General features: G+C 41.7%; 1 protein-coding gene across 1 annotated transcript in view; it reads left to right on the top strand.

Annotated features, from left to right (window-relative positions):
- LOC140535549 (uncharacterized) overlaps nucleotides 1-13,007 on the top strand; it is a 74,309-nt gene that overhangs the window by 20,948 nt on the left and 40,354 nt on the right. Inside the window, exons 25-41 of the mRNA XM_072656948.1 lie at nucleotides 507-582; nucleotides 685-844; nucleotides 927-1,022; nucleotides 1,603-1,753; nucleotides 1,838-2,001; nucleotides 3,136-3,294; nucleotides 3,758-3,817; nucleotides 5,921-6,011; nucleotides 6,522-6,570; nucleotides 6,724-6,814; nucleotides 6,959-7,048; nucleotides 7,323-7,434; nucleotides 7,538-7,633; nucleotides 8,051-8,131; nucleotides 8,242-8,325; nucleotides 9,312-9,447; nucleotides 10,098-10,228. Coding sequence (XP_072513049.1) covers nucleotides 507-582; nucleotides 685-844; nucleotides 927-1,022; nucleotides 1,603-1,753; nucleotides 1,838-2,001; nucleotides 3,136-3,294; nucleotides 3,758-3,817; nucleotides 5,921-6,011; nucleotides 6,522-6,570; nucleotides 6,724-6,814; nucleotides 6,959-7,048; nucleotides 7,323-7,434; nucleotides 7,538-7,633; nucleotides 8,051-8,131; nucleotides 8,242-8,325; nucleotides 9,312-9,447; nucleotides 10,098-10,228 — 1,827 coding nt within the window. The remainder of the gene's footprint in view (nucleotides 1-506; nucleotides 583-684; nucleotides 845-926; nucleotides 1,023-1,602; nucleotides 1,754-1,837; nucleotides 2,002-3,135; nucleotides 3,295-3,757; nucleotides 3,818-5,920; nucleotides 6,012-6,521; nucleotides 6,571-6,723; nucleotides 6,815-6,958; nucleotides 7,049-7,322; nucleotides 7,435-7,537; nucleotides 7,634-8,050; nucleotides 8,132-8,241; nucleotides 8,326-9,311; nucleotides 9,448-10,097; nucleotides 10,229-13,007) is intronic.

The following is a 13,007-nucleotide window of genomic DNA, read 5'->3' as shown; positions in this document are numbered from 1 at the left end:
GGTAAATTAGGTGAGCTGCTGCTGCTGCTGATGGAGTTGAACACAACCTCCACGCTGTGCTGGCTGGACTGGGGAGCGTCCAGGAGAAACCTGGAGGAACTGAGCTCTGTTCTTCAGACTAGCTCACAGACAAGATCTCCTTACTTTCTTTCTTCAGAATGAGAAGCTCTTGTTTCTCCTTTTTACTGGATTTATGTTCTGATGAGATCTGGAGCTTCTACTGTAAAAACTGTCTTACTGCTTATTCCCTTCACTGGAGCTAAGGGGCCTATAGGCCAACCCCTAAAAAACAACCCCATAGCATGATCCCTCCTCCTCCAAACTTTACAGTTGGTATATTGCAGTCATGCAAGTAATGTTCTCTTGGCATTCACCAAACTCAGACTCATCCATCAGACTGTCAGATAGAGAAGCATGATTCCTCACTCTACAGAACTGGATTCAATGATTATACAGTAATATAATCTTCATGTATCTCTCTGTCTCTCTTTCGCACTCTCTCACAGGTTATCAGCGAGAGCTGACTTACCGTAAAGAGGAAGGATCTTATGCCGCATGGACAAACAGACCTGGCAGCACTTGGTAAAAAAAACCCTCCTGTCTGACTCTTCTACTCTTCTACCACTATCCATGTGCTCACCACTCACCTGTTGACTTCTCTTGTTGGTTTCCTTTGGGGTGAAGGCTGACGGCATACGTGGCTAAAGTCTTTGCCATCGCCAATGATTTAATTTCCATAGAGCCGAATGTTCTCTGTAGCGCTCTAAAGTGGCTGGTCCTGACGACACAGATGCCAGACGGCATGTTCAAGGAGAGCGCTCCTGTGATTCATGGGGAGATGGTCGTAAGTTATAACCTGCCTTCGCTTTTGACCGACCTGTTTGCTAAATCTCAGAGCTGTTGGTAAAGACTTCATGTGATTCCAGGGTGACGTGCGAGGGAAGGACGCAGATGCATCTCTGACAGCATTTGTCCTGATTGCCATGCAGGAAGGAAATGAACTCTGTGCCAAATTAGTCCCTGTAAGTCAAATATGATGTGCAATATTTTACATTAGTTAGTTAAACATTGAACATTGTTAGTATATGTGAAATGTAATGAGTTGCCATAGAATATATATATGTGTGTGTATATAAAATATTATTATTATTGTTATACAATATAACATTATTGTTATTGTTTTTATTGTTACATCTGTATATATGTGTATATATATATATATATATATATATATATATATATATATATATATATATATAATAAATTATATACATTATATATAAACACACACACACACACATATATATATATATAGTAAAATATACCCCAACTTCTCTGTTAAACTCTGTGTTGAAGAAACTCTACACCTTCAAACCACCACCTGTCTCCTCCCTTTCTTCCATTACTCTCCACACTAACAATTTATTTTCCCTTTACTGCACCAGTCATCCCAATCATTTGGGCATACCCAATAAACCCTTTCTTTGTGCTCTAACCTAATGTTTTGGCATTCTTTGATTGAGCCAAAACCATCAGGTAGGCCCTAAGACCATGTTAAGAAATCATGCTAAAGAATGGGACATGTGTGTCTCTCTGTTTTAGAGTCTTCCAGAGAGTATGAGGAAGGCCACTGAGTATCTGGACCGTAGAATTCCCACTATGACCAATCCTTATGCTATTGCTATGACATCCTATGCCATGGCCAACGCTGGCAAATTTAACCGAGATCTCCTGATGAAGTTTTCCTCTGAAGGTCAGTGAAACCCATACTTAAATGAATCATGAGTCATCATGTATAACAGAGCTCTAGAGTTTATTTTCTTTCTCTGATGACCAGAGGGTAGCCACTGGAAAGTTGCTGGAGGACACCATTTCTCCCTGGAAGCCACAGCTTATGCCCTGCTGGCTTTGGTGAGAGCGAAGGACTTTGAGGCAGCAGGGAAAGTCGTGCACTGGCTGAACAGGCAGACCAGTCCTTATGGAAGTAGTGGCACCACACAGGTAGGTCATACTCATGTACCCTGTAAAGTTGCACTGATGTAGGATAAGTGGACCAAGGCAGATGAACATATCTGTAGATGTCCTTGCTTTTCTTGCCTATAAAAACATAGAGAAATAATAGCATTTGTTTATGTAGGACTACAAATGCTATGAAATCAAACAATATGATGCCTAGCATTACTTAAAGTGTCTGCTCTTAATTCTTCATCAAACCAGTATTGGTCAAATCTAAACACCTATTCTGAACAATCACCGGACACTTAATTAGGATGGCCTGGGGGGTCACGAGTTTCAATCCAGAGCCATGACGCTTTGCCATCAGCAGCCAGAGTCTGAGAGAGCACAATTGGCTGTAGAGGGTGCTCATCTCCGTCATGGCTCTTCAGCAATGTTTTCCACAGCACAAGTGTCTGTTAGCTGGTGTGGTGGAGCTGGCTGCCCATCGATGCTGTATTGGTGGTAGTTTGAAAAGAGGCGGTGTCTGGTGTCACGTGTATCTGAGGAAACATGGGTAAAATCCTTACCTTCCTAGTGTCTGGAGCATTGCTAGTGCTGGGGGGGGGGCTACGAACAGGTGGGTTAATTGGCAGAATCAACATAGGAGAAAAAGGGGAAAATTCAACCAATAAATTGATAGATAAATAAAAAAGCACACATCTAGTGAGCGACAGTTCTGCAGAGGTAGGCACCTTGTTGACTGGTTGGAGCTGGTTGGAGCTGACAGAAAGTCTACAGTAGCTCAGATAACCACTCTGTATGATTGTGGTGAGAGGAAAAGCATCTCACAATGAACTACAACATGTCCAACCCTAGAGAGGATAGGCTACAGCAGCAGAAGACCACACTAGGTTCCACTTCTGTCTGCCAAGAACAGAAAGCTGAGGATGCAGTGGTTTCGCACAGGCTCACCAACACTGGACAGTTGAAGACTGGAGAAATGTAGCCTGGTTTAACCTGGTTTACCTGTTTTAAAGCTTCACAGGTTAAAATAAAACACAGTCCTTGATGTTTTAATTAGTAGGAAATTGGAAATCTGGTGAAGCTAAGGCCCAGGGTTAAGCTAAGGCCCAGGGTTAGGGTTAGGTTTTGTGTCGACATATGAAACATCTCTCTTGGTCTATATTTATCACCCAGGCAACTATCATGGTCTTCCAATCTGTGGCTGAGTACTACAAGCAGGTGAAGAAACTTCAGGATGCGGACTTGGACGTGGAGGTGGCTGTGAGTGGACGGAGAAGACCCAGCAGATGGATTTTCAGAAGGGATTCCTCACACCTCACTCGTTCAGACAAGGTTAGAAGTACTTCTGCTAGATTCTGGAGGAGCATTGCAGTGAGGATTTGATTGCATTCAGTAATAAGAGTGTTAGTCATCATCCTCAACCAACTCCCCAACTCATCCCATACAAAAGTACTGGATGGAGCTCCACCACCATCCATCATTCCAGAGAACACAGTTCTTCCACTGCTCCACAGCTCCTCAATGCTGGGGTGCTTTATACCCCTCTAGCCCACGCCTGGCAGCATTAGGCAGCATGAAGCCAATAGGTTCATGATCTTTACTACCTGCCCCAGAGAGTCCTATTCTATTGGTGGTGCTTTTCTACAGGGTCTAGACAAGCTATTAAATATATATATATATAGATGTATATAAGACTATAATATTCGATATTAAAATATATACTATATTATAACCTTTTTTAATCATGTAATCATTAATATGGTGGTTAAGAGGTTCTGGGTCTGTACATCTACAGGTTCAGCTCAAGCAGGAGTTCAATGTTACTGCAAAGGGATCTGGCGTGGGATCTCTAAAAGTGAGTATTCACACGGCCTATACTCCAGTGTGTTTTGGGGTTTTTGCATTATCTGTATTTCGCTTGATTAGTTTTTGGCTTTGCATGAATAGACCAGTAGTACAATCATTTTACATTGACTTCCATTGAACATCAAGAAGGGTTTTTTTCTCTTCCTGTAAAACGGCTGTTTTGGAGATAGGAGATTTTTGTATTATAGCTGTTATAGCTGGTAAGAAAAAGGGCTGTAAACAGCTTGTATTTGGCTGTTCAATACGAAGACTCAGCTCTTCGCTTATTTGTTTCCCCATATGGGAACGTGTTTTTGGGCCTTTAAAAATCGGGGAAAAAAGAGATGCTGCGTTTGATGGCAGATTGCAGACTATTTTAATTAGATACGTGTGGATGTGTGGAATACTGAGACAGACAGCAGCAGGTGTTTATGTTTTAAATCAGCTCTTCTAGCCCAGTTCAAACATTAAAATCACGCTTCTTCAGCAGGATCAACTGACTTCTTTATTTCTCTTTAAGCATAACAACGCATGAATAAAACCAAATTAGGTAAAGAAATATGTCAAAATTTGAATTATTTTTAGATGAAAAGAAAAACAGTCGGCCTGACGAACATTTGAAGCTTCGCCTGCTTTGAAATAATAATTTCTGGTCTTCTACAGGTTCATTAGGTTACTGTATTCTTATTCAATCTAAATGAATCTTTGATTGAAATGAATAAAAAACAAACTAAACACTCCTGATTAAGATTCTGAAATATTTCAAATGCCGTTCTCTTTTTCCTGAACAGCAAACAGCTATTAGGTCTAAAATCAAAGACTAGCCTGGCTTGTAGAAATCACAAAGCAGATGTGTGGTCCTACTACCTACCAGCAGAGATCTGCAGAACCTATATTCTGAATTAGGCTGTAAATAAACTGACTGCCTGCAGTAGATCTGCCCAGATCACCGGAGAATGGCCGTCTGTGGCAGCTTCCCCATTTCAGTGGTTTGCCGTGTTGGATGTTGCTCAATAATCATCAGATTCTTGCAGACAGAGCTCACTTTTACATTTGTTAGGATTCTCTATGAAAATGCTTCCATCCTTAGACCTTTACATCATTATTGTAGCCTAACTTAACTCCCCCTCCGCCTCAGCCTCTCAGCTTTAGCTATCCTCAACAGTGCAACGCCCTGGGTTTCTGCATAGCAGAATGGATAGGCTGCAAAAGTTTGTACACCTGATGATATACACACAGTAATAGTTACATTAGTAACACCTAACCAGCCACATGAGGTACCACCGCAACCACTTGGCAACACCTGAGCAACCACCTGGTACACTCGATGATATACACACAGTAATAGTTACATTGGTAACACCCAACCAGCCACATGGGGTACCACAGCAAACACTTGGCAACACCTGAGCAATCACCTGGTACCATAGCCACAGCTTAGCAGCCAAAAAGCAACAATACCCAAAACTATTTCTATATTTAAAATGATTTCTATAGACTTTTCACAAAGAATGTTATCACAAAGCAGCTGTACAGAGATCAAGCTTGTGGCAACGACAGTGGCAAGGAAAAACTCCCTTAGATAGAAAGGAAGAAACCTTAAGAGGAACCACGACTCAAAAAGGGAACCCGTCCTCCTCAGGTCCAATTCGGATCATAATAATAATAATTTTAAAAAATGGTAAATGTGCCATCAAGCCATAGAAGATGAAAATGTGAGATGAAAAGATGAAAAGTCCAGAAGCAGAGTCCTGCAGTGAGATGCGGATGAATCGGTGCGAGGCCCCAGAGCAGGGCAGCGGGCAGCAGGGTAGTGGAGAGCCAGGTCAGGCTCAGTAGTGGAGGAGCACAGGGAGGTTATACAGTGGGACAGGAGAGGCCAACCACAAGTGGTCTCGCATCAGCAGCAAGCAGTCAGACAGCAGGGGGCAGCTCAGCACATGGTGGAGGGAAAAGAAATGAGATAAGCATGAAGTGTTTAGGAGTTTGAATAGACTGAGGTATGGCCTGTAAACAGAGAGCAGTACAGCTCCATCAGCAAGGACAACAGTACAGTACAGTATGCATGGATTATCCAATATATCCAATATTAGCATATATTTTTTTCTTACAGGTACTGACACTGTACTACGCGAGACCCACTGAGAAGGAGAATGACTGCAAACTGTTTGATCTGACTGTTACGATGGTACGACAGCGTGAAGGTAAGATTCACCATTACCCAATTAAACCTCTTCAGGGTTGTGACACAAAGCCAAATAACAGATTCAGGGCTAGATTCAGTGAAGTTAAGATTGCTGGCGGTTAAAATCTGGAACTACCGCATTTGTTCTTATTTTTCAGCCAGATTTTTCAAAAATCAACACCATGTGATTCAGGCTTGTATACGGTGTCTTGATTGGACGTACGATTTCTGCATAGCAACTGATTTTTAAAGGCTTATTTCCCTTAAGAATAAGTGGGCTGCAGAAGTTTGTACACCCAATGATATACACACAGTAATAACACAGTTACATTAGTAACACCCAACCAGCCACATGGGGTAGCACAGCAACCACTTGACAACACCTGAGCAACCACCTGATACCACCTAATCACATCATTACAGAACTATCTGGCCAAGAACTTTTCTTTGTTTTCTAAACAACTAAAAGGACTTGGTCATAACTGTTGCTATGGTGACACAATCTTATGTGCATTTCACCTTTCTTCAGCAACATATCGAGGAGCCAAAGAAAGCTATGAGCTCACCATCACCACTGCGTAAGTATACTTTGCAGTGTGCACACAAATCTTTGCAACAGTGTATCTTTGTGCATTAGGTTCAGCACAGAGAATATTATAGATAACATATGAATTATGGCGCATTTAAGGTTTTAAATACGTATGAATTACACTTTTGAATCATCTGTACAGCTATAGGAGTCAAACCAGAGATGCCACCATGTCTATTCTGGATATCGGCCTGCTGACAGGATTTGTGGTGGATGAAAATGACCTCACTGAAGTAAGGAAATCTTTATTGTTCTGGTATTATTCATATTTTAAAACCCAGGGAACATAATATCATCACTGTCATGCCAAATCTTAGAAAACCTTAGAAAATAATAAATTCATTTTTGAGCCTTTTTCTCCTGTGTGTTCACAACAGCTAACCACCGGGACTGACAGATACGTGCAGAAGTTTGAGATGGATAAACAGCTTTCAGAACGAGGCTCTCTCATCCTTTATTTAGATAAGGTACGAAACAAGACACTACTGTGGAGCACTGAAACTGCTGGCGTCCACAAACTTTTAAAAAATGATATGAATCCCTACGCTTTTCCACTGATCTGCAAGTGATATATCCCTAATAGTTTATACTGTGTACCGGTTCTACTTCTAATCAAGTAGCATTGCTGGATGAAGGGATGTCACATAAGCATGCTCATTAGAATGCAAGGCCCCGCCCAGGCAGTTCTCAGATAGGGCTGATAGGGCTGATCTCATCCCTGTGTTTGCTGATTTCCACCAGGTCACGCGTAACAGAAACGATCCGGACAAGATTGTTTTCAGGGTCCACAAGATCACTGACGTGGCTATGCTCCAACCTGCTGCTGTCACTGTGTACGAGTACTACGCTCCAGGTACATTCATAGTCTGCACTTATACACACACACACACACACAAACACACACACACATACACACACACACACAGAGAAAGAAATAAACACTTGTGTTTGCACAGGGGAGCGCTGTGTGAAGTTCTACCACCCGCTGAAGAAAGATGGAGCCCTGAACAGACTGTGCAACAGTCAGCAGGGCCTGTGCCAGTGTGCTGAAGGTACGTGCTGCACCTCCATCAGCTGTATGACACATGAGTGTGGATGGATGGGGACGATGTGATGGATGGATGAATAGTCAGTGACTCAGTGATTCGGTCAGTCAATGACTCACTTAGTCAGGCAGTTCAGGCAGAATCATTAAGTGATTCATTTAATCAGTGATTCAGTGATTCAGCCAGTCAGTGGTTCAGTCAGTGACTCAGAGACTCTGTCAGTCAGTCTGTGATTCAGTTAATCAGTGACTCATTCAGTCGGTCAGTGACTCAGTTAATCAGTAAGTGATTCAGTCAGTCAAAGCCTTAGCGATTTAGTCAATTAGGGACTCAGTCAATCAATAAGTCAGTGACTCAGTCAGTGAGTCGATTAGGGACTCGGGGTGGGACTCTTTTCTGAACACTCCATATCTTCTAACACAGAAAACTGCAGCCTCCAGAAGAAACAGAAAATCAACGAGAAAGAACGGGAGGACAGAGCTTGTGAAGCTGGCATGGATTATGGTAAACACTCACAACTGTGTGTATGTGTGTGTGTGTGTGTGTGTGTGTGTGTGTGTGTCAGTGTAATAATGTGTAATAACTGAACGAATGATGTGCGTGTCATTCAACAGTTTACAAAGTCAAACACGTGAGTTCTGAGAAGAGCCCGTACTCAGACTACTACACCATGAGGATTGAACAGGTCCTGAAAGAAGGTATGACTCCTCCACTGGTTCCACTGGTTTAATCCATTTGTTTCTGTCTATGGTTCTATGTGTGGAGCTCCAGCCCCATGTGGGTTTGATTGGAGACCCCTGAGCTAGAACATAGTCACTAAGTTAGTTTTGTGTATTTGAACAACATTCAAGCGTTGTTTAGCTTTGTTGTCCTGGACAGCAGATGGCAGCATAGGCAAAAAAAACGGGTTCTGCAAATGTTTTCTTAATGGAGTTTGGCTGAAGTTCTTATCCAGAACTGGTGCTGTTGGCCACTATTCCACAGCACACCACACCAGCCATTACTTTAGTAGAGGCAAACCCCACCACCCCACCTCAACACCAACCTCCCCAACCAATCCCAAAATAACTGTACAGAGCCCCATCCATCATTCCAGAGAACACAGTGTATACCTCTCTAGGCATGGTCCCAGTTGGCTTCTCTACAGGAACCAGAGAATCTGTGTCAGCTATGGGTGCAACCTAAAGTAGATGGATGCATGCATTAGAAGTCAAGTCAAGTCAAATGGGTTTTATTGTCATTTCAACTATATTCAGAGTACACAGAAACGAAACAAAACAATGTTCCTCCAGGACCTCCAGAAACAGAAAAAAACATCAGTTCAGTCTCTGCAGTTAAGAAGTCTGATGGCTTGGGGGAAGAAGCTGTTGCAGAGTCTGGTCGTGTTGGACCGGATGCTGCGGTACCTTCTTCCTGATGGCAGGAGGGAGAACAGTCTGTGTGAAGGGTGGGTGGAGTCATCCACAATGCTGGTTGCTTTGCGGATGCAGCGGGCGGTGTAAATGTCCATGACGGAGGGGAGAGAGACTCTGATGATCCTCTCAGCTGTCCTCACAATACGTTGGAGGGTCTTGTGGTCAGAGGCTGTGCAGCCTCAGAAGGGGTGTCCACAAACATTTGGACACATAGTGTAGTTGGATCAAGGGAAATGTGCCCCCACTAATGTGTGTGTTTTGTCTTGCAGGAACCGATACAGGTGTGGAAGGACAAGTGAGAAGCTTCATGGGTCATGCTAACTGCAGAGAGTCTTTTGGGTTTGAGGAGGGCAAGTTTTACCTCATCATGGGCCGAAGTGCTGACCTACCAAGAATAGATGGAAGGTATGGCTTATGGTGAATTTTAAGGTTAAGGCACAGGTTACTGATGCTTTGCAAAACACTAGAGGCATAACGGCACACAAAGGTCCCAGTGTTGTACAGTGTCCCAGTTTGGATTTTGGTACAGTGGAGAAAAAAGCAACTTATTATTATTATTATTATTAGAAATCTGGCAGTTGATCTTTACATTAAAATTTGAATTGACCAATAAGGCTTAATTACACACTAAGGTGTATTACTCAGTAACTACAGGGACCTACAAACTGTACAAGATGATTAATATTTTGTCTGTGGAACTTATTTCTGTTTCATATTTTTAAAACCTATATAGTGCCATATATCAGATTTCTGTTTGGGTATAGCCCAGACCATTACCAACCCACCATAATATCCCTTGATATTACAACACTAGCAATTATTTAATCAGCTATACCCCATGTTTAAAACCCTGGTAAACCAGAGCTCTGTAAATAAAACACATTCCTTAAACTGCTGTTATGTCCAAATAACATCATGCTTAAAGGTGATAATTTGGCATTTTGAAGATATGGGTTATATAGAGGGTTTTGCTACTGTATGTTAATGAACATATATACTTTCTAGAGTGTGTGATAGGCTCTGTGTGGGTTCTCACTGTTCTATCTGTTTGGCAGGCTGCAGTACATCTTGGGCGAGCAGACATGGATTGAATACTGGCCCACAAGAGAAGAAGGTCAATTGAAAGAATTTGAAGATAAATATGTGGGCCTCCAAACCCTCACTCAGAATCTTGTTACCTTTGGCTGCACGACATAAACAGTGTTGATCTCGATGCCATTGATGTAATTCCTTTTTCCTACTTTATGTTCCATAACTCAGCTCTACTTTTACTCCAAATATATGGTTTCGCTTCACTATCTCAACACATACATTTATTCAGAGTGATAAAGAATTCTGGGATGTCTTACCTGAAGCAGTTCATGAATAAAAACATTGAATAAACATTTCATACCAAAATTCAGACTGACTTTTACTGACTCTGCTCTCAACTGTTTCAAATCTTCACCTGAACATTTCACATGTAGCCGAGTTGCACATTCTTAGATTTGAAGCATGGTGGTGGGAATGCCATGGTCTGGGGCTGCATGAGTGCAGCAGGTGTTGGGAAGTTACATTTCATTGAGGGACACGTGAACTCCAATATGTACTGTGAAATACTGAAGCAGAGCATGATCCCTCCCCCCGGAAACTGGGTCGCAGGGCAGTGTTCCAGCATGATAATGACCCCAAACACACCTCTAAGATGACCACTGCTTTATTGAAGAGGCTGAGGGTAAAGGTGATGGACTGACCAAGCATGTCTCCAGACCTAAATCCAATAGAACATCTTTGGGGCATCCTCATGCGGAAGGTGGAGGAGCACAAAGTCTCGAATATCCGCCAGCTCCGTGATGTTGTCATGGAGGAGTGGAAAAGCATTCTAGTGGTAACCTCTGAAGCTCTGGTAAAGTCCATGCCCAGAAGAGTTAAGGCAGTTCTGGAAAATAATGGTGGCCACACAAAATATTGAGGGGTGTACTCACTTTTGTTGCCGGTTATTAATGGCTGTATATTGAGTTATTTTGAGGGAAGAATAAATTTACACTGTTATATAAGCTGCACACAGACTACATTTCCTTGTGTCAAAGTGTCATTTTGTCAGTGTTGTCCCATGAAAAGATATACTTAAATATCTGCAGAAATGTGAGGGGTGTACTCACTTTTTCTGATACACTGTACACACACACACACACACACACACACACACACACACATATATATATATATATATATATATATATATGTGTGTGTATATATATATATATATATATATATACACACACACACAGCACCATCCCAAAAACACCATCCCTACTGTGAAGCATGGGGGTGGAAGCATCATGCTTTTGGGGTGTTTTTCTGCACATGGGACAGGACAACTGCACTGTATTAAGTAGAGCATGACTGGGGCCATGTATTGCAATATTTTGGGGAACAACCTCCTTCCCTCAGTTAGAGCACTGAAGATGGGTCATGGCTGGGTCTTTCAACATGACAATGACCCAGACCCAATTAGCCAGTCTCCAGACCTAAACCCTATAGAAAATCTTTGGAGGGAGCTCATACTCCATGTTTCGACAGCCCATAAACCTGGCTGATCTGGAGAAGATCTGTGTGGAGGAATGGGCCAAAATCCCTGCTGCAGTGTGTGCAAACCTGGTGAAAAACTACAGGAAACGTTTGACCTCTGTAATTGCAAACAAAGGCAAATGTACCAAATATTAACATTGATTTTCACAGGTGTTCAAATACTTATTTGCAGCAGTAACACACAAATAAATTATTAAAAAATCATACATTGTGATTTCTGGATTATTTGTTTTTAGATTATGTCTCTCACAGTGGACATGCACCTAAGATGAAAATTTCAGAACCCTCAATGATTTCTAAAGAGAACTTACAAAGTTGCAGGGTGTTCAAATACTTATTTTCCTCACTTCATAAGCAATCAAAATTACTTAATCCCAATTGATTAGGTATATTAAGTAAATGTACACACCGATGGGAATAATTCGGGTATCTAAACTAATATAATTAACAGTACTTTGTTGCTGTTATGGCCTGCTGTAACTTTGATGATCAGCTTCTGGCAGTGTTACTGAGGAATTTGACACCGTTCAGTGGCCTCTATTTCACTCTTGGGTTTGTGCACTGCCATTTTCTATGGGGCTTAAGTCAGGTATGCTTTTGAGATTTGCTTGGCATAGTTGTACTGTTGGATAGTCCAATACCACCCTAGCTTTAGCTTTCTCACAGAATAAGAACTTTCTCCTAGGATCCTGACTTCTCCATCCTGTCCTGCACGCACTGCAGGTTTCTAGCTTTTAATCTGAATGGTATGCAAGTAGTTATCTGCACAATATAGCCTAAGCTGGTCAAGTGAAATGAATATATATATAGAAAAATGCAAATTGATATGTGCATATGTATTTCGCTATGAGGCCCCTAAAAAGTTCTGATGCAACCAATTACCTGTGATTAATCTAAGTGTCACATGATCTGTCAGTATACACACAATGATCAAAATTGTTGGTACCCCTCAGTTAATGAAAGAAAAACCCACAATAGTCACAGAAATAACTTGAATCTGACAAAAGTAATAATAAATAAAAATTATATGAAAATTAACCAATGAAAGTCAGACATTCCTTTAAACCAAACCATACTACAACAGAATTATTTTTAAAAACAAACTCATGAAACAGGCCTGGACAAAAATGATGGAACCCCTAACTTAATATTTTGTTGTACAACCTTTTGATGCAATCACTGCAATCAAACAATTCCTGTAACCATCAAGGAGACTTCTGCACCTCTCAGCAGGTATTTTGGCACACTCCTCATAAGCAAACTGATCCAGTTGTCTCAGGTTTGAAGGGTGCCTTTTCCAGACGGCATGTTTCAGCTCCTTCCAAAGATGATCAATAGGTCAGGGCTCATAGAAGGCCACTTCAGAATAGTCCAATTTCCTCTTAGCCATTCTT

Source organism: Salminus brasiliensis, chromosome 15, assembly GCF_030463535.1.
Source record: "Salminus brasiliensis chromosome 15, fSalBra1.hap2, whole genome shotgun sequence".
Classification (NCBI taxonomy): domain Eukaryota; kingdom Metazoa; phylum Chordata; class Actinopteri; order Characiformes; family Bryconidae; genus Salminus; species Salminus brasiliensis.
The sequence above is the reverse complement of the archived record's forward strand: the minus strand, read 5'-3'. Positions and strand labels throughout refer to the sequence as shown.